General features: G+C 40.2%; 1 protein-coding gene across 5 annotated transcripts in view; it reads left to right on the forward strand.

Annotated features, from left to right (window-relative positions):
- lrp1bb (low density lipoprotein receptor-related protein 1Bb) overlaps window positions 1-22,579 on the forward strand; it is a 256,409-nt gene that overhangs the window by 91,993 nt on the left and 141,837 nt on the right. For all 5 annotated transcript variants that reach the window (XM_087830079.1, XM_087830082.1, XM_087830080.1 and 2 more), the window contains 4 exons: window positions 17,547-17,666; window positions 18,204-18,332; window positions 21,012-21,269; window positions 22,253-22,415. In XM_087830079.1, coding sequence (XP_087686205.1) covers window positions 17,547-17,666; window positions 18,204-18,332; window positions 21,012-21,269; window positions 22,253-22,415 — 670 coding nt within the window. The remainder of the gene's footprint in view (window positions 1-17,546; window positions 17,667-18,203; window positions 18,333-21,011; window positions 21,270-22,252; window positions 22,416-22,579) is intronic.

Below are 22,579 nucleotides of genomic sequence, written 5' to 3' on the forward strand. Positions count from 1 at the left end.
CCTGTTAAAAGGGAGTTTTTTCTTCCCACTGTCACCAAAGTGCTTGCTCATAGGGGGTCATATGATTGTTGGGGTTGTCTCTGTATGTATTATTGTAGGGTCGACCTTACAATAAAAAGCACCTCAAGGTGACTGTTGTTATGATTTGGTGCTGTATAAATAAAATTGAATTAAACTGAATTCTCCTTCCTCACTTCCACCGTATCCTCTTCCTCCTCACCTGAAATCTCGTCTCCTGAACTGAAGTCGGGAGTGTCATTCAGTTCAGTTTTATTTATATGGCATCAAATCACAAAAGTCGCCTCAAGAAGCTTCATTTGATCATACTGTAAAGACCCTACAGTGATAAAGAGAAAAACCCAACAATCAGACGACCCCCTATGGGCAAGCACTTGGAGACAGTGGGAAGGAAAAACTCCCTTTTAACAGGAAGAAACTTCCAGCAGCCATCTGCTACCACCGATTGTAGCTCCTGATATTGTGGCAGTTAGTTATTGTCACCACATTAGACAGGTAACTATAAGAGCTGGTTATAAGCTAATGTTATGCTAGCTTCTGTCTCTTTATACATGTCAAACAAACGGCTAAACCTGTCATTTTTAAGGTATAACCTAACATTAAAGCTTAAATATTCATGCTAGGATAAGACTTTGTTTGGACTTGAAAACAAAAGTACGATCCAGCTGTAACAGCACAGCTCGCTGCTCTGGCTTGTGTTTCTGAGCTACACAATGCTATTAAGGGGAGACACGTTATTGCCGATTATCTGCACAGCAAACTAAAACGAGGGGTCTGAAACCCCTGGTCTGATACTGTTCTGTCGTGTGTGTGTGTGTGTGTCATGTCAGACTTAATGAAAATGCAAAAGGCCACCTGGGAGATATGCTCAAGTCAGCACTAGCAGCGCGCATAGGGACGGTTTTGCAGGCTCAGGTATCTCCTGCCATACTGGTGCTAAAGTGTGTCAACAAATGCAGAAAAATGGCAGTTAATCCATCGATGCTGGGAGGACAAGGTGATAAAAATCTATCAGCTGCTAAATCTTCTACTTGATTCTACGACTGTGCGTAGTATGTTAAAGGGAAGGAGTGGATGAGCAGGGTGTGTGGTCAGTTTGACTTTCCTGCATTTTGAACAAAGCTTTAAACCTTTTTTTTTTTTTTTTAACTCTGTACAGAACAAAGAGTAACTACAAAGTACTTTTAAACATTCAGCTTTTCTGCCAATTAAAAAAAGATACAAAGTACTGAAAGTATCAGTCACACAGACGTGTTATGGGGGTCCTGATTCATTAACTCCATGTATCTCCTACAGTAAGCAGTCCCTATAATATTTTTAGACTGGTCTTTTCTGGCTCATTTCAAATCTAATTAACCTTTATGTCCATTTTCCAAATTATTATTTATCTTAACTTTTAAGGGCTTCAGTAAAGACTTCTATATATATGAAGGAGCTCCTGCATGTTATTTTATTTTGTATATTACACAAGTCATTATGTGGTTTTACAGATCATTGTTTCAAGGCCTCCTACGGACACTTAAAAAACATTATTTTTTCCTATAGCTAAAAATGCAGGATGAATAAAGTGGCAATGCGCCCAGAAGCATGGAAACACACTCTTTCATGCAGTGGCTTAATTTGAATGTACTACTTTGCATTTCAAGTTTCTGAACAGTGTGTTGGAGTCAGGATGTCAGGTATTTTAAATCCCACTCCCACTGTGCTTTTCATGTCTCACAATTGCTCTCTGACATTAATGAGAACATTTTATTAGCCTGCTTTCACCATCAACACAACAGATGGCAAACAGGTGAAGTGTGTTTAGGAAACTTATACGGCACATGTGAGTGTTTCTGTGTAGCTCATCAGAACTGCCCACGATGCACCTGGATTTACTAGTGTTTTAGTTATGAGCACAGATGGGCAGTAACGCGAGAAGATGTGTTTGAGGTGTGAGTTAATGAGTTAACAAGTAATCGGATTACCTGTACTGTAATCCAAATACTTTTTTCAAGTAGCTTGTAAAATAAGGGAGTACAATTGCCGGGCAAACCCCCACCAGCCCCACTCCTGCTAAACAGGTGATTTTAGAGACACTGAATCTTTGATTTTATTTATTTTTTACTGTGTTTTACTTGAATCTATTTGAAAGAGTGAGTGTAAACACACACAAAAAATATTTTATGTGCTGCAATATGCAGGAAATAGGTTAACTGTTAAACACATTTCTTCCAGTCAGAGACAGTTGCATATAATTTAATTTTCACTTGATGCATGAAGTTAAAAGATGAAAACTAATAAAACAATTTTTTAAAAATAGACTTTTTCATTTGATTTAATTTTATATGATTGATTACGCAGAAAGAACAGAACTGGGCTGAAAGGTCTGTTGCTTTATTACATATTCAGGTTGTGTTAAGGAGGATGAAGTCATTATGTCCATTGATGGAGAATTGATTGATAGAGTTACTGAATTTCGTTTTTTGGGTGTAATAGTAGATGAAAATTTGACGTGGAAATCACATATTGAGTATATTAGAAAGAAGATGGTTAAAAACATGTAAGAGATTTATTAGACTATAAAACAATGCGCATTTTATATTTTTCATTGTTTTTCTCATATTTTAGTTACTGTATTGAAGTCTGGGGGAATACATATGAGAATACTATAAACCTCTAAACTTATTACAGAAGAAAGTGATACGAATGATTCATAATATTAAATATAGAGAACATACAAATAAATTATTTATAAAATCGAAATTATTAAAATTAGGAGATTTAGTGAAATTATGGACACCATTAATTATGTTTAAGGCTAAAAATAATATTTTGCCCTTTAAGTTACAAAGAGTATTTTTATTGTGTTCAGGGGGAGAAGATAGCAGAAGGAAATTTTATTTTAAGCATCAGTTAGTTAGGACTACACAAAGATTAATGAGTCCAACGGTTAGGGGTATACGACTGTGGAACTCACTTCATTATAATTTAAATAATTGTATAAATTTACATTGTTTGAAAAAGTGTTAAAACAATAACTCAATATGAAGAATGTGAATGAAACTGGAGTTCATTGAAAAAGGATCCATTATAATTTTTGTTTTATTTATTTTAATTTTAATTTTTCTCCTTGTTACTATGTGGAGTGGTATATTCTGATTGTAAATTTGTTGTTTGGTTTGGGTTAGGACCGGAGATAAATGTTAATGTTAGTTTGTTCCCTGATTTTTGGTGCCCACTTGTAATATAAATTGGATTGTAGATAGTGGGCAGGGTTTAATAAGAATATTTTCTTCTTCCTGCTCCTTTTCACACATGGTTGTAGAGCTTTTTGATAGGAAGTGTGGTTGGTTTGTTTGATTTTTTGTACCAAGTGTGAAATAAATAAATAAATGAAATGAAATGTATCATGTTTTTAAAGGTAATAAAGTAGCTAATTACTTTTGAAAATAAGTAATCAGTAAAGTAACAGGATTACTTTCTTTGAGAAGTAATCAGTAATTAGTAACTAATTACTATTTTCAAGTAACTGGACCGACACTGCTTATGAGTTAACAGGTAACTTGATGATACAAAATCAGCAAATATGATGAAAAATGATGCTTGTTTGTTATTGTTGTCTTGAGTTATCCATGTCTAACATTAAATGAATCACTACAAAAATAAAATTACATAAAAATATTTATATTTTTATATAAAACAAAATTATTTGCTTATTGCTACAAATTCTATATAAAACATTATTAACACATTACCTTACACGTGACAAATCCCAGGGTCGAGACCAGCAGGAGACACAAACCTCAGGGCTCACAACCTTCAGTATTCCTGGTACTAACTCGGATAAACGGGAAGCTTGTGTCAGGAAAAGCATGCGCTGTAAAATCGAACATGCTGATTCATCCACTGTGGTGACCTCTTCAAACGTAAGCGAGCAGCTGAAAGTAGCTTTTCTTCAAATTAAGATGTTTTAGTGTTTCTCCTCTGATGTTATGCTGCACATCATTTATCAGTGAACATGTTTCGTGGCATCTTTGTGTTGTAAATTCCTTCAGAAGGCACTATCTGATAGTTTGTGTAAGAGCGTGTGATCGGACTACAAACGCTTCACCTCTTAATGCAGCCGTGCTGTCGGCTGCTTTCAACACATCCTGGCCTCAAGGAATAAAAAGAATGATTCTTTCTCAGTGAATAAATCAGTCCTGCATGAAAAATACATCTATTTATTAAATAATTAATGCATTCATTATTTTTCACATTTCTTTCTTTCTTTTCCTTTTTTAAACTTGGCTTTTTGCAATGACATAAGCCGTTATGCTTCGTCTGTGTTTACACTGTACAGGATACTCAGTCCCACACGGACACACCAGACTCAAGCAGGAGAAATTGAGGTCACCAAAGAGAAGTTTTAGGCAGCCAGCTGTGTTTCTTAAAACTTTTTTCCCCTGCCTTTCCTGCCCACCTCTTATGAATATACATGCCGACGTCCCGGGAGGCCTCGGTATGAAGGTGCCCATATGGAAAACCACCAAACTCTTTTAGCTCACCTTCAGGAAACCTGCTCATTCTTAATCATATGCTCACGGTTGTGCCGTTAGTCTCTGAAGTCTCTGCTGTTTGCACCGAGGCAGACAAATGTCAGACTTAAATAAACAGAATTCAACTTGTGGCTTCATATGTTATCTTTAGGGTGGTCCCAGAAAGCAAACGCTCTCTTCTTTAAATAAATGTGGTGAAAAAGACAAAAGGCTTAAAGCCGAAGTAAAGTTGTATCCATTTATGTTTATGTTGAATATTATTATTCAGAAATTAAATCATGCTTAATATCACAGTGATTATTTTTGTCTTTGCCTGTGGGAGTTTCAAGCAGTTTAAGAGAAACGTCACTTCTAAACTCTTTGGTTGATGCGTTTCATCTCGGAGGGAGATTTGACACTTTATGGTGATGACACATTAACAGCAGCATCATCAAAGATCATCGATAGACTGATGCCAGCTCAGTGCAGTCGCTGCTGTGTCGATGTCTAAATAAAGTACAGTAACGTAACCAAAAAGTAACACCCAGCGACCTTTTCCTCACACTTTGTTTGCCATTCATCTCAACAGTTTGTTTATATTTTGAGTTCAAATTCTGAAATTGGTTTAAATTTGATCAAAAAGTCTGGTGTTTTGTCAGATTAATGCCTTCCTTAGCTATTGTCTGAGTTCTGAGGATGAGCTTTTTTTAAATTGGATGTTATCTTTTGTAGCTTATTGAGACAGCGTTGAACGATTGATCCATAGACTGAAATGCTCTGCCTTAATCATAAGTTAACAAAACTTTAATGTACACATTTTTCCCATCAAGACAAATCAGCTGAAGGTTTAATGACTCAGACACAGGTGACCAAAAATAATCATAGCCTGTTTTCATGCCTGTATGAACACGGACGCAGAGTTATGGAATCGATTTCAGTGTTTGCCCATCATGTGCCCTTGGCTGTACACATCGTGAGCATACAATAAAATGGGATTTGCATATACGTAGATTGTGGTGCAATACTCTCCAGTAAAATTAGATGCTAGGATGAGTTGTTATTATTCCCTCCTTCATGTGAAAAGCAGCACAAAGCCTGAAGCAGTATTTTGTATATCGATTTAAAGTGGCAATGCATTTTACAGGTTAGCTCTTTTACAGTAGGAGGGTTGTGGGTACAGGATGTGTGGTGGGCTGGAGCCCTGCTGTGGGGAGTGTTTATGCTCTCTGACAGTCCAAAGACATCTTATTCAGATTGACTAGGGATTCTAAAAGTGGGGATGCAAGTTAATGGTTGTCTGTCTCTCTGTATTAGCCACATGATGGACTGGCCACCTGTTCGGAGTGTACCTGGTATTTTGCCATAATACAGCCGGGATAGGCTCTGTGATATAGCTCTGTGAACACTGTGCAAGCTTGGTTGATAGCTATGAAATGCTAATCACTCTAATGATTGTATTACTGCTGTAAGCTAAGATTTTCTGATCATATATATATATATATATATATATATCAGTGTTTCTACACCATCTATTCTGGTTCTGCTGCACCACAGTTAGCGTCATAGCAAGTGGTTAGCTGCTACAGTCTCAACAAATCCTCTGGTGGAAACCCAGAACAGTCGGTAATAACAGACAATGATCTCCCTTTGGAAGCTGTTGCTACATGGCAAACATTAGCATTAAAAGCTTTGATCTTCCCAGTCTAGAAGAAATGTTCATCACCATTCTCATTTAGTCCTTTAGTCTCCAGCAGTAGGAAGCTGCTGTGATGCATTCTTGTATAGTTCTGAATTTCATGGTTTCTTTCTGGGAGTTGATGCTGCGGATGACGGGCATTGTTTGCTTGTTCTTTTACACCTGCCTTTAGCTTCCTCTTATGATGGACTCAAGAGCTGCACTGACTCTAAACCATCTTGTGGTACAAATTAATATTAGACAACAGTTTGACTGTATAACACAATATATCGCTATTTGTCCAAAGCTGTACAGGTTCCTTTACAATAAATGCTTTCAAATAATCTGAGCTGCTCTAAAAGAGATGTGTCTATAGGAGGACAGGCGGCTCCCAACGTCTTTTACCTCCACTGACATTTAAGCAACACATTAACAAGTACTTTGCTACATTTATCCCCGAGTTATCTCGACCCACACCATTACATTAATCATCAACAGCCTTATTTAGTAATAGCTCATCATTACTTGACATTTATAGCCGAATCGGTTCATTTGTTGATAACGAAGTGCGGCGCAGAAAAAATAGTCACACGGAAAACAGGTCGATTTGAATATCAAAAACAGCACACAATAGATATAATTCATGCTTAGTTGAGATCCCAGTCTCAGTGGAGCCCTGTGAAGCTAGCTCAGACAGCATAAGTCCCCCAATAACTTCATTCACATACTGAATACACATGCAGCAGTCAGGCCCTACTCTAATATAGCGTTCTGTTTAATCTGCCATGCATGTGCTGAATCTCTCATTGCCAGTGAAAGAGCTTCTTCAATCATTTAACCCACTGCTGGCACACAGTGCTGCTTCTCACTCTTCCATATCATCCTTCTGTGGGCTCCGATTCTCAGCTTTGCCCCCACTAGGAAAGTTTGCCTGGTCTCAATTTCTCTCCTTTGTGCTAAGCCTATGTTCTCTTAGGGAAAGATCAGTGTTCTGTGTCATCTGTTTCATGTGTCATTCATAATGTGTAATGTGTAGTACAATATTTATATTGTGTAATTATCTCTATATGAATCTGCATTTGTTAAAATATGCAGATTTTAATCCTTCTGTTTCAGCGAGGCTTGTGTATAAACCAACTGCTGCATCAATCAAGACAACAGAATAACATTAAGCTTAATGCATTATTGTAACTTCTCCCTGGGAGCTCAGTCAGTGTTCATGAAAAATGAACTGGTCCCCGATGACTAACACACTGGGTGTGTATCTTTAACGTCACATCTCTCGCACAGATAAGCCAGGAGTGTTCCAGAATCTTTTATTTTGAAAGTTCTGAAGCTTCTCTATACGTTTCCTGTGTTGTTCTTCCTGCCCTCCTCACCTGCTGTGTGGAAGGTGATGCAGGTTCCACAAAAAGTGGACTGGATGCCATTTTAACCAAAAAGCTGCTCCTGCGAGGCTTCCGACGGCGCCTCCACTGGAATCTCACACATCGTCTTGAGTGGGCATGATCATATGTGGCGGTTGCCTCGGTGGTGAAAGGTGGGGTACAACCTGGGCAGGTTACAGTCTATTGAGAAACAAAATATTGTGTTAGTATCATGTTATTTATGTTATCGGCATTAAAATAAAAATTGTTATAGCGAGTTTTTAATTTTTTTACCATCCTTAGATTCTGCTTTCATTTAATCTTCAGCATTTGTCAAAAAACTTAAATAAAACTGCGGCGAGACCGAGAGGTTATAAGAAAATGTATTCAGATTACCTGAATAATCTGATCGTCCGCCATGACCCCTAATTGGCCTTGGGTAATGCCCCGCCCCTCCCTGAGCCTGGTTCCGCCGGAGGTTTCTTCCTGTTAAAAGGGAGTTTTTCCTTCCCACTGTCGCCAAAGTGCTTGCTCATAGGGGGTCATATGATTGTTGGGTTTTCTCTGTATTATTGTAAGGTCCTTACAATATAAAGCACCTGTGCAGCTGCTGTTATGATTTGGTGCTATATAAATAAATCGTTATTGAACTGAACGACTGACAGCCTGCCTGTTACTGACAGTTTATAGTTAGACTTAATGTTTGACTGAGATCATCCAGAAAACCAAAATACTGTCTTAAAAAAGCAGTAAAAACCACAATAAGCAGTCTTTACAAAAGGTTTATTAAACTCATAAAACATTGTAATGAATACATGGGAAATATTTTAAAAACTGTAGTTCTGTAGTCTGTGGTAGGCTGAGGGTTAAGCTGTAGATTATTATTTCAAGCTGCTGTAATGGCAACTGTATCAGCAAACAACCTCAGCTGGAGCTAGTTATTGTTAATTTGTTGGAGAAACAACAAAAATAACTTATTGGCTGTCATGTCTGGCTACTGTGCTCGGTGCATGCTGGGTCCTGTGCTATTTTTGCTCACCAAAGAATGTTTCATGGAACAACAAAAAAGCCACTCACTTGTGTTTGATGTTTGGCAAAGACGGATATATGAATTGGGTTATGTGTGTTGTTAAATGAGCAACAGGCTGATGAGTTTGATTATTAGGAGGTTTGGGGAGGCAGTCGTGAGGTCCAGCAGCTCAAGAGATGTTGGGGATAAAAGATAATGGTGAAGTGATTTCTCTCAATTTCTTCCTGGAGTGCTCAACACACTGCAGCTCGAGAGGATCCAATCAAACAGAGAAAGCACGACCAAATACAGCTATAAGGGGCAAACATAGAAAACTCCAGCAAATGCAGAAATGCTCTGCAAATACAGCAAACTCCATCAAATGTGATGCAGATGCGAAAAAACTTGAAATACAGAAACACAAGTCATGTACAGAAACTCAAAAAGTACATTTGAAACATGCTGCAAATATAGAAATCACAGGCATATACAAAAACTCTGTATATAACACAATTACAATGTTTCCAAGGGCCAATTAAAAGTAATGGATACAGCTGACACCCACTAGTTCCCATGGTGAGTCATGAGGTTGCCAGGATGTACCATCCATTATTTGTGTCAGAAAATAGGATCAATTAATATTTACTTTTACAGTTTGCTTCGTTTAACTTTGTGTGCTGTGCTGTGCCATTTTACCCCTTTGCAAATGTGCATTTTGTGCACCATTTTTCCAGCTTTAAAGGATTAGGATTCAACTTTATTGTTATTACACATGTATAAATACAGGGCAGAGAAATACAGTTTGCATCTAATCAGAAGTGCAATAGGAGCAGATTATGTACAGATAAAGATAGTATAAAAGGTGGGAATAGTTATGTACAGATTATGTACAAATAAGTGAAGTATGCAGATGTTCTATATTGCTATACACACAAATATACAGATGTGCTACATATATACATATGTACTAGTTGGTTGCACAAGGATTTAAGCTCATGCAGTTAATTAAGAGACAGAATAACGTTCTTGGGATTAAATGCCTCTGCAGGTCTCTCTGTTACTTAGACAAGCAAAATATATTTTTATTACTACTTCCAGATAAGTGACACCTATAAATACGACCTTTGAAATGTTAGAACCACAACTAACACTTTTATTATCCATGCTGAGAATATTTTTTATAGACTTAAATTAGCCTTCAAATTATATTGGAATATGATAATAATATCTAAATGCAGACTGAACCCTCTACGTCCTCACTGACTGCCAATCCTCTCATCCTTTGTTTAAATCAGACGTGGGCTCCTTGCTTCTTCGGTTTCAGGTGAAGTTTGAATGATTTCAGGGTCAGGCTGCACCCAGACTTTAAGGTTCAGGCCTTACATCCCTGCTTCTGTCTGAAAATGAGACATGTGGCAGAGATATATGGGCTCTGGACGTTAAATGATTTAAATTTGTAATAACTAATAAACATTGTTACAAATTGCTTTCAGTGGAGTGCAGATTTGATTGGACTTTGAGTGAAGCTGTGCCAGTCTCATTCTGTGTCTGTCGGCAGGAATCATCCTCTGAGCGTTACAGTGACGAGGTGCGGATGCCTCTCCCGGCGCTCTGTGCTGACAAGCTCTTTAATGTATTTGATTTCCAAATGTATAAATCTATTTCTGCTACGTAAGGGTAATCTGGACTTTTATGCAGCGATGATTTCTGTGTCATAGCACAACTTGTCAAAGGCGATGCGTTTGGCCTCTGCGCACCGATGTGAGTTATTGAGTTAATGTTGTATCAGACTTACACTGGCTGAAAGCAGAAGAAAGAAATGTGCGTATCGTCTCTCCTGTTTGTCTCTTTTCTCGAGCATTTCAAATCTGTTACTGAGATCAGCATCTTGGACTAATCCTGAAAATATTTGCATCCATTTTTTTTTCCTATGTTTTCTGGTGATGAAGCTTTTTTAAAGAATAAACAGTGTCAAACATGATCTCTCCTCCCACCCTCTGTTTCTGAACAACGTTCAATTATCTCACTTGATTAACTTTTCATTACAACAAGCCAAACAAACAAACAAACAAACAAACACTTTTCTCCAGGGTGAAGGAGTCTGTGATAAGTGATGCTCTTGTTCCAAAACGACTCGCCACAAACACGGCTTCACATTTTCAGCGTTTCTCAGTAGGTTGAAAATGTCCTGCCATCCAGCCTCATAGACTGTAACATATTAGCATATTTATTACATTTTTGCCCCTCTAATGGATGGAACATTTGCAGTAAGTAGTCAAAGTGATCACTTTCCTCTCTGCTGTGCTACGGCAGTCCTTTCAGTGTTACCCTGCCACGCTGTACTCACTTTACCAGAAAATATGAGCTTGTAATTTTCTTCCAAACATCTGCTAAAGATATGTGCATTTGATGATTTGGAGGCTTCCAGAAATCTTAAGTCCCGTGTCAGGTTTCTTTTTGGGTTTTTTTGGTTACAAGCGACTGTCAGGCCCACAACACAATATGTAAACAACTGTAGATAACTGCAATCAATATTTCATGCGTCTCACTTTGTTATTCTACAGCCTGGCGAGATATTGTCAGTCATATCATTGCTCCCTCTAATGCGAGGAAACAATCTGGTGTCATCAAATACTATTACAGCAGATAATCTTCCTCAGAAGTGTTTAGAATTAAAATTTCATTGTTTGCTAGAAGATTTTGACACCCACACCCGAGACGTTTCCTCCAATATTTAAGGGCATGTCAGAAGCCTGGCTGTGCACCAGTTCCCAAATCTCTCAGCAAATTGTGCTTTGAGGGATTAACGACGTTTACTGTCACATTTGAGCCCGAGTTTGAGATGCAGGATTACATTTGGATAAAAAAAAACAAGCAGCTACAGTGTAACTGCATTTATCTCTCAATTTCTAGGGAAAATTCCACCTTCTGCGCCACCCGGACAACTCCACGTCACATCAAAGCTGACACACTTAAGCTTCCCAGATAACTTTCTAAAGACTTGTCAATAAATCGTGTCACTGCAGTCATGGCACATCTTGCACAAATGTTATTTCCCCTGCACGCTTCTTAAATGTTTGAACCTAAGAGAATATATGACCCAATTTCACTGCTGTGGAATCAATCTTGTCACTCTTGCCACCTAGAGGATACCAACCACAGCGACAGAGACGAGTAACCGGCTAAGATCCTAATTTAAGCTTGGAAAATCACGAAAAGGTCCTTGAGCCAACTACGCTTTTACCTTTTGCGTTAGACGTGTGTCTACATTTGGTCCTGCATTACATACAGGCCATCACTGCAAAGACGTTTCGGGGAAAGGCCACAGCGATCCCTAAAGGGAGGCCGTAATTATGCCAGATGGGGCATTCTGACTTTCAGCCTCGGGTAAGTCTTCTCGTGCCCGTGGTGAGACTTGTTGTCAGTATTGGCAAAGGAACAGTGCCACACTCACCATTCATACTCTGCCATCTGTGTGTTGGAGTGTGGAGGCTGTGAGAAACTTCTGCTGGGCTAGCGGAGCGGACGGAGGCATGCCTTTGTGTGAGCGGACGTACAAGTGGAATCAGAGGCAACCAAATACACCTCAGCATTGGGAAAAAGAAGGACAAAAAATTTTGAATCTGAGAGGATCATAACCAAACTAAACAGACTGAGCCTCCTCTGGGATACAAACAGTGTTTTTAAGTGAAGCATGATGTGAAAACAGATGGAATTAATTTTGTGCAATTGCTAGAATCATTGTGTTCGTACATCTAATTACTGCAAATTAGACCAGGCTTGCTGTTGTGTTTCAGAATGATGACAGTTGACATGTTTTACATTTATAGATTTTAGTAATCATGAAGCACTAATGTTTTTCCAAAGAGCTGAAACGAAGTGGACAAACTCACAAGTAGTTTTGCTCATGTGAGCATAATTTCTTTTAAGGTAAAGTCATAACAAATTATTCATGCTTTGTTCATTTGAGGCCGCTCGTTTCTCGCTCGTGCGTCTTTGCCAGATGGCTGTAAGAGTGATGAGTAGTGTGTTTTATATTCCAGTTAATGCCAATTTTTGTAAAGACGATACTTTGGAGAGCAGCATTGAGAGCAGAATCAAAGCAGCCTTTCTCACATATTTTAAGGCACGCTGCACAGTCGATGACCACCACATCAAGGCTACTACATTCACTTTACTATTTACTCATGTTCAGCACATAGCTCCAGGTGTGTGAAAGGCAGTTAGGAGGCTCAGTGGCACGTACACAATCCCCACAGCACTCTGTATCTGCCATGAGGGGAAGCTGATCACATGGTGTCTTTGAGACGATATAAGGATTAGTTTTAAATATCTTAAGTCTGCCGTGTACTCGTTTTTTCACACTGCTTTGCAACAGGGAAGTGTGCTAGTTCCACACCGTGTGATGAATAATGCACAGGCTGCGTGGGATCCACACAGTATTCAGTAAACTTTTGCTTTTGTTCCTTTTAATTAAGTGAAATGGTGCCTTACACAAAATGAGATATATTGTTTGAATCTAAGTAAAGCTTCAATAGAATCAGTGAACTTGTTCATTGCTGTGCGTACAGTACGTGTTACACACTCAGAAAAATCTCTGATGATCAGAGTCATCAGGCGTCCAGTGATTTCACTGACGTAGTGTATTCAGAGTGAATGGCAGCTTGAAGTGGCAGTTGAAGCCATTCAAATGCTAATGGATCAGTGAGATAGGAGCAGTTACAGTGTATCTATCCAAGCAGGCACATTTTACCGGCCTGTGGCTTTTTCTATGATATTGTAATTCTGGTTATTTTCAGCCTGTGCCTTTTGTATTGCCTGTTTGATGTTTTATTGTGCAGCTTTACCTTTCTGTGTTTTGCCAGTGGTGTTGCTTTATAGTTGATCCCTTCATGCCCAGCACAAAGGGATAAAATATATATAACCTCTGTATAACCCCAAAACAGCCGAAACACAATAGGCCCTGTGAAATTATTCGACTACCTGAACTTTGAATGTAGCCTCTGATAAAATGATTTCATCACAGATGTACTTCTTTCATGAGATAGCTTATCGTTTATAAAATGTTTTATCGAAACAAATGTAAAGCCTGGTTTAAATAAAGTAATTAGATTATATCAGTAAAAGAACAGTTGATTGTTTTGCAAGATACGTAAGCTATCCTTTAATTAAAATACATCAGCTCTTCATCAATATTTTTAGCAGCGTTGGCTAAGGCAGCTTCGTATTAGACGGCACAGTCAGTGCCTGTAAAACCATGTAAACAGTTATTCTCTTTATGAACACAGTCGTTCCTTCTCCTGCAAACGTTCTCAGCCAGCACAGTTCACATGTATAAAGACGTCCTGCTAATGAAACCACAGCACCTTTATCATACGAGTAGAGTTTCTTGCAGTGGTTGTTTCAGACCTGTTGGTCCTGTCAGGACCTCGATGGGGTTTTGACATCTTCTCTCAGCGCAGTAACACCCGGCGTCCTGGCCTTTCTGTATTTTGGTGGAATGGAAACTTCTGCAGCGCTTTGTGGGAGGACGAGGTTCAACAGCCCCAGACTGCACTCAGTTCTTCCGTGGCATTAAGCTTTATTAAATGCAGTCACGTGTTTACACATGAAAACCACCTGTGAAAAATTAGATGTCTTTCAGAATCTACACTACTGCTGCACTGCATCAGTTTTCAGCTTTCGTCCTTATCTGGAGTCGAGTGCTTGGACTTTCATTGAGTGTCAAGTCTGATCGGCACTGAGTGTGTTTTGTGCTAAAACTTCACTTGGCAGTTTTCAATGAATGCGTTTGTGGTGCAGCAAAATACTGCTTCACTGACTCTTGCACTCTTCTGGTGTGTCGAATCCTGAAAATACGATTAATGTCAAACGCACGTCCTTTAAGCACGTAAAAGCAGCATCGTACATTTTAGATGTTTTGTTTTCTTTGGATTCATAATGCAGCTTTTTATTTATTATCCCAGAAGTCTTATACCACCATGAGCCTGGGAGGAGGTCCAAAGGTCACTGAGCATTCACCATTTTAATACTTCTGTATTTGCTCGCTCTAAAAATTGTTTGCCCCCAAATAAAAATTCAGTCATTTTAAGTTCTGCTGCCTGTCAGTCAAACTCTTCTGAGGCTTTATGAAAAGCAAAGACAGAGAAAGCTCACCGCTGTGGGACCATAGCAGCCATTTCTGAGGACGTCATCCTGAGATAATGTCAGTAAAATTATTCTGTGCTCACCGAAGTCGAGTTTAACATTGAGATGTTTTATTATGACCTCATTAAAATCAATTAAACCATTGAAGATTTACAGGTTCAGCATGTGCATGTGTTGCATATGTTACTGACAATAATAATGTCATATTCAAAGATCAACTGCTTTTTTTGGTGATATTTACAGTGGGGCAAAAAAGTATTTAGTCAGCCACCGATTGTGCAAGTTCCCCCACTTAAAATGATGACAGAGGTCAGTAATTTGCACCAGAGGTACACTTCAACTGTGAGAGACAGAATGTGAAAAAAAAATCCATGAATTTACATGGTAGGATTTGAAAAGAATTTATTTGTAAATCAGGGTGGAAAATAAGTATTTGGTCACCTCAAACAAGGAAAATCCCTGGCTCTCACAGACCTGTAACGTCTTCTGTAAGAAGCTTTTCTGTCCCCCACTCGTTACCTGTATGAATGGCACCTGTTTGACCTCATCATCTGTATAAAAGACACCTGTCCACAGCCTCAACCAGTCAGACTCCAAACTCCGCCATGGCCAAGACCAAAGAGCTTTCGAAGGATACCAGGAAAAGAATTGTAGACCTGCACCAGACTGGGAAGAGTGAATCTACAATAGGCAAGCAGCTTGGTGTGAAAAAATCAACTGTGGGAGCAATCATCAGAAAATGGAAGACATACAAGACCACTGATAATCTCCCTCGATCTGGGGCTCCACGCAAGATCTCATCCCGTGGGGTCAAAATGATCATGAGAACGGTGAGCAAAGATCCCAGAACCACACGGGGGGACCTGGTGAATGACCTGCAGAGAGCTGGGACCAAAGTAACAAAGGTCACCATCAGTAACACACTACAACGGCAGGGAATCAAATCCCGCAGTGCCAGACGTGTTCCGCTGCTGAAGCCAGTGCATGTCCAGGCCCGTCTGAAGTTTGCCAGAGAGCACATGGATGATACAGCAGAGGATTGGGAGAATGTCATGTGGTCAGATGAAACCCAAGTAGAACTTTTTGGTATAAACTCAACTCGTCGTGTTTGGAGGAAGAAGAATACTGAGTTGCATCCCAAGAACACCATACCTACTGTGAAGCATGGGGGTGGAAACATCATGCTATGGGGCTGTTTTTCTGCCAAGGGGACAGGACGACTGATCCGTGTTAAGGACAGAATGAATGGGGCCAAGTATCGTGAGATTTTGAGCCAAAACCTCCTTCCATCAGTGAGAACTTTGAAGATGAAACGAGGCTGGGTCTTCCAACATGACAATGATCCAAAACACACCGCCCGGGCAACAAAGGAGTGGCTCCGTAAGAAGCATTTGAAAGTCCTGGAGTGGCCTAGCCAGTCTCCAGACCTCAACCCCATAGAAAATCTGTGGCGGGAGTTGAAAGTCTGTGTTGCTCGGCGACAGCCCCAAAACATCACTGCTCTTGAGAAGATCTGCATGGAGGAATGGGCCAAAATACCAGCTACTGTGTGTGCAAACCTGGTAAAGACCTATAGTAAACGTTTGACCTCTGTTATTGCCAACAAAGGTTATGTTACAAAGTATTGAGTTGTATTTTTGTTATTGACCAAATACTTATTTTCCACCCTGATTTACGAATAAATTCGTTACAAATCCTACCATGTGAATTCATGGATTTTTTTTTCACATTCTGTCTCTCACAGTTGAAGTGTACCTCTGGTGCAAATTACTGACCTCTGTCATCATTTTAAGTGGGGGAACTTGCACAATCGGTGGCTGACTAAATACTTTTTTGCCCCACTGTATATCCTCTGTTTGAAATCAGCGTTGTGAAATTGGTCACTGAGCTAGTAAGAAAAACCATCCATCCATCTTCATCCGCTTTATCCGAGGCCGGGTCGCGGGGGCAGCAGCCTAAGCAGAGAGGCCCAGACCTCCCTCTCCCCAGTAAGAAAAACCAACTCCTGGTAACTTGTCAAGATCTTAACAATAACAAAATTACAACAAAACCCCCCAAATACCATCATTTAGAAAGTAATGATAACTCGAGCTCCGACTGTCATTGTGTTCCCACGATGCTACTGAATGTGAATACAACCTGTCAAGAAATGAATTGGTCTGCAGCAGCATGTCTTGAAATGGTTAGCACAGGAAAGCCGGAGCACAATCAATACAGTCCTTTATCTTTGGGGCTGTAAGTTGACATTAATTAATGTTCAGCAGTGACATATCAGTCTTTGCCCTATTAAAGCTTTGTTTCGAGGGTTATTCTTCCCACTGTGCCATTTATTCACTTTTATTCTGCTGAATGTTCATCACGCCATAATTAGCCATTTTTCTCCCATCCAGAGCATCATAACCCATCACAACATGACAGCGTTAGCTTCCTGAGCACCGTTACCAGCCCGTTTGTCACTTGACGAGTTAACAATACAAAGTTTGTCAATGTGTTTTGCTTCTGCGTGTTCGTCTGATCATTTATATCGGACTTATGAAACATGCAGTTTAATGTTATTTAAATGCTGATGTCTTCAGTCTCCTCCGGCCCATGTTGTTTGACATTTAATAATCAACACAGTGACATTTGTTTCAGCTCGTTCCTTCCTGCAGAGATACCATAGCTAACATTTACATTGGAGCGTCTGTAATTTCTGTCATTTACATTCATTGAGTGAATGATCGAAGCAAACTTGTGATGGGCAGCTTGAATAATCAAAGAAGTAAGTTCCTATTCCACCTACTCATTTATAGCCTTTCTTCTCTGCTCCTTTCTTCCTTTCCCCCCTGCAGAGCTGCTGTCAGCCTGCCACGAGCTCCGGTGCCGCTATGGCTGCGTCATGACTAGAAACGGCACCTTCTGTTTCTGTGCTGACGGCTTTGAGGTTGGGGAGGACGGGACGAGCTGCAGAGGTAGGATCCTGCACCGCTGGTGGGGGCCTCCTGCCAGGAACGCTTCCCCCTTTTCTTCCCTCCTCTCTGTACAAGTCTCTCCTTTTGCCCTCGGCCAGACTTCTTTCAGTCAAATAAGCAGGAGCTGCTGCCTATATGAGAACCATCTGGGCCTCGTGCACAGCACATCACAGCACAGACACACATATATCCTTACACATGTATACAAATTCTTCGTGCTTTTTTATGTTCTTCATGGTGTGAGGCACAGGACATGATTTTGCTACAGTTGCACTGAATTATTTGAATTCTGCACATAACTTGTGCGTAGAATTGCATAATTATGGAAAGGAAAAGTTTCACGAAGTGGGAGTGCTGCTGGAGTTTGATTCTGCTGGGGAAGGCATGAGAAAGAGCCGTTCCAGCGCAGCGCATTGCTTATAAAAGTAATTATACCTGAGGTGCCAGAGTGAGGCCACATTAAGTATACTTTATGTATTTGGGTCATGTTTGAGCACCTAATTTGTTACAAATGACTCTCTTCCTGTTTTCCATAAGATCATGATGAATGTGCCATGTATGGAGCATGCAGCCAAACCTGCACCAACACCTACGGGTCATACAGATGCAGCTGCACAGAAGGGTACATCCTGCAGCCCAACAGGATATCGTGCAAAGCCAAACAAGGTGAGTGGCACACTTGCATCATAATTAGCACAGTGTACGCGTTCTGTCTCGTTCAGACGTGGAATCCCGGCTTATCGTCTCCTCGGTTTTCACAAGAACTGGTAGCGCAAGATTAATGGGACTGAGCGATGACCACATCCATCACCACACGGGGACGGCTGGATGTGGTCAACCCAGGATAATGATCAAATTAATGAGCATGAGATTTTAAGTGGGCGCAGTCTGGAGTATTTTGTGCAGAGACAATACCTGACATCACCATGATTTATGTTAATGCCCGATGCTGCTAACAAATCTGCCCCAGTGAGGAAAGCAGCCTACTTATTGTAGAAATCAGACAAATCAAAGAGTTGTTGTGTTGTGGTGAGTGCGGTGTGTAAATAGTCCTGAGATTGTGTAGTTTACACGTCCGTGTCCTGCACTGACGTAAAGTTAGTTTTTTAGGGTTGTTGCCACTTTGGCGTATATGGGTTGAAAATAGCTGGAGGCCCAACACGTCTTGTTGGGGAGAACACCGCTGGTGCAGCTTTTAATCACGGTGACTGGTGTCCTACCAAGAATAAACTGAATATGATTACCCATAAACTTAACTGAACCCAATGCTCACATGCATTAATATTAATTTAGCAGAGAGCGATAGTGGTACAAGGATAACTATGGGGTTACCATTAGTTGTAAAAGCTCATGAATATAAATTCCTGATAGAGCTCTCAGAGGTCAGGAGATGAGGAGCAGCAGGATATGAAAAACATATTAACGCAGCGAGTGTAAGTTGGAACTCTGAAGCGCACATTTTTCTTTTTAGGGATTTAATCTGGGTTTAATCTCTGCTTTGACTCTGACTTCAGTGAGTTTTACTTTCTCCTAGCACAAATGTGACGACGCCCGTATGCTCTTCATTTCTACTCGATTACAAATGTTTGAAGTGCAAATGTAATGTTGAAAACATTTTTATCTAATATGTGCAAAATACAATTATCAATACTTTCTGTAGTTGATAGTTGAACCTGTTAAAGACATTTAGTGTCATGTGGTTGTGTAGAGTCAGATGTAACCCCGGTGTATCGGATATGTTTGGTTGTTTAACCTCAATGTTGTGTGAACATGAGCTGTGATTGGACACTGCGGCCTGTGTCATACCTCGTCATTAAGTTAAAGAAAACATTACGAACCACAGGGTGCCTGGTGTCACAGTGCTGTGTGTGTGTTTTAGTTACATTCTCTCATTATTGTTATTCGTGAGTTTTGGTTCTGCTTGTGTTACATTTTTAGTCCTAGGATTTTGGTTTCTGTTACTTTTCCTTTCTGGTGTTCCTCGTTTCGTCTCCTTGTTCCCTTCATCTTCCCACTCAGTCGTGTCTCTGTCTCAGTGTCTGCATCTTTGTGATTGTCTCGTGTTTCCTGTTTTACTTTGAAAGTCTGTGTCCTATGTCACTGCATCTAGTTTTGCTTCCTCTTGTCTCATTATGTCTGATTAGTCCCAGCTGTGTTTCCTTCCTGTTTCCCATTCCCTCATTACTTCCTTGTATATTTAAGCCCTGTGTTTTCCTTCCCCCTTTGTCGTGTCGTACCACTTCCATGTGCTGTGTGTTTCCTCTGTGGTCCTTGTTATCCTTGCACCCAGTTTCTAGTTTCCTAGTGTCTTTGTTCTCGTCCTTAGTTTCTAGTTTTCTGATTTTGTCTCTAGTATGTTTTTGTTACGGCGTAATAAAGCTGCCTGTTTGAGTTCATCCTTTGGTGTCTGTGAGTATTTGGCTCCTACATCCTGTAACCTGACACCTAGTTTATGTCGAAATGTAGTTTGTTGTTGTTTTGGTTTATGAGCTTCAGTTGTTTGCGTGCGTTGTATATAAGTGCAGACTTGTATATAGTTAAACATGTATGGATTATATAATGTTGAATTCTGAATATTGATTTGTAAATAATGGAATTTGAAATAAGTGGGCAGAACAGACAAAGTGTAAACTTCATCCTGCTGCTTTTCCAGCATAAAACTTTTCTTTTCTCTTGTTGTTTCATGTTTGAAATAAAATGATTCTAATTCCTTATAATAACTTTGATATTTATCTTTTCCCATGATACATGTTTGTAGCCTCGCATGGTCAAAATCCCATCTACCCCCCAGTGTGGGAGAAAAACGCTTGTCCCTGCGTCACGCACTAGCAGTTATTCAAGTGGACATTCTGATTTATTACCTATATTAGGAGGGCAGCCCTTGACTTGAACTTGTGCTGAAGATTGGGATAAATAAGGGCCCTTTCAGGGGGTGAACCTGATGTCAGAGACTGTGCACGCTCAATTAAGCCCATAAAGAGGCTTATTTCAGTTTCACCACCACAGATATCGTTCCACGAGTCCAGGCGGGAGTGTGTGCTGGTGAAAACTCACATGTCATATCTGCGTTAATGCCGATGCTTTTCTGTTATTTGAGCTTCAAGAAATCTGTTCTGAAAGTATTTCCAGCTGCGCTGCTGTTTGTTTGTCCAGTGGTGGAATTAGAAATATTGTGCATGTTTGTCTTGGTTGGGTTAACACTGAACAGTTAGACAGTAAACTTTCCAATGGTCTTTCCGCTCATATATTTTGCATATCACACTGTTTTTAAGGGAAACTTTACTGAGCTAGCAGAATAGCTTTGCTGAGTCATCCCACGATAAGATTTATGTATGTTTATTTCAGATCCTGGCGACAGCCGGCCAGCGCTTCTCATCGGTGGCTCAGATCGCATCGTCGTCACCCATCTAAATGGGAGCGGCCTTCAGCCGCTCAGGTCCTTGAGGATAAATGGGACGCTGGCTCTGGATTTCCAGCAGAACCAGGAAAGTGTGTGCTGGGTGCTGTCTTCAGAGTCCTCTGGGCAGCTCCGCTGTGCTGTAACAAGAAGCCTGCGTGGATTCACACGGGAACAGGAAATACGAACTCAACAAAGTTTGCAGCGTATGTTTATATCAGTTCATTCTTTCCTTCTTTTGTTGTCATTTTTCTGATAAATAGCCATCTAACCACACGAATAAAAGGTATCCCTGCCTGTGGCGAGCATCATCCGGGGCTCACGCACACACAGGCTCACGCTTCTTTGTTTTCTCATTGTATTTTGCTCTCTCCCTCTCTCTCTTACCTGCGAGCTCTCTCGCTCTATCTCCTCATTATCACCGAGGCTTGCGACAGGTTAGCCTCAGCAGTTTTGGAATTCATCTTTATCCTGCAATCGCCATTCAGGCCTGCGAGCTGCACTCGCTGTGCTGCTTCAGAAGTGCTACCTTTTTCTGCTCTAGTAAAGATTCCCATGAATTATAGCCCATTTCATAACAAATGTGCTCGACTTTCATTTGTTAAAGTCTAATAGAAACCTGCAAGCTAATCAGAATTATTAATGGCCATGGTATCATTTAAAAGGGCACTGGAACAACTGCACAAATAAAGATTTAGTTTATTAATCATGAGTAGCAGAGTTTGCCTTTGCCGTCAGGAAACTGTTCACAGTATCTTAACAACAACATTGTTGTCAGTTTGATCTCAGCTCGGACGTGGAGAAAACTACTTTAACACAAATACTGCAGGATTGCTGCAGTAATATTTTTGCAGGTTCATTGGACATGAGTGGCGACAGACCTTCTGCAAGGAAAAGTCATCCCCCTCTAAATGTATCCTTGCAAACAAAGCTTCATAACTTCAGATACTTTACAAACGTGCAAAGAAAGAACTGCTTCGAGATTAAAGCATCAAACTCTCAGTAAAGCCCCATAAACCTCATCCGCTCAGATCTGTGACTAAAGACTATAAGTCGAGATAACCAGGCCACCCGCTGCTTCTGTTTCATCATTATTTTTGTCTCTTTGGTTGCCACGGAAACCTTATTTTATTTACATAGCATCTGTTTTACACGAGGATCTAACGCGTCTTCTTCTTTCCCGCTGCAGATGTGGAGCAGATGGCGATTGACTGGCTGACAGGAAACTTTTATTTTGTCGACCGCGTCACTGACAAGATCTTTGTCTGTGACCGCGCCGGTGACACATGCGTTACCGTCCTACAGCTGGACCTGCTCAATCCTAAAGGCATAGCTCTGGATCCTCTCATGGGGTGAGTGCATACCTTCTCAGAAAGCCACCACGCAGGTCTCATTTATCACCGTGTGTCATTTTTCAGAGGAAAAAAATATCAGAGAAAGGACAAAAAATTACATTTCACTGCTGATAACAAGAGATTTATCAGGAGGAGTATAAGAGGGTTACAATAAAGGGATT

The sequence above is a fragment of the Neolamprologus brichardi genome, chromosome 16 (genome assembly GCF_056152115.1).
Source record: "Neolamprologus brichardi isolate AB-2024 chromosome 16, ASM5615211v1, whole genome shotgun sequence".
NCBI lineage: Eukaryota > Metazoa > Chordata > Actinopteri > Cichliformes > Cichlidae > Neolamprologus > Neolamprologus brichardi.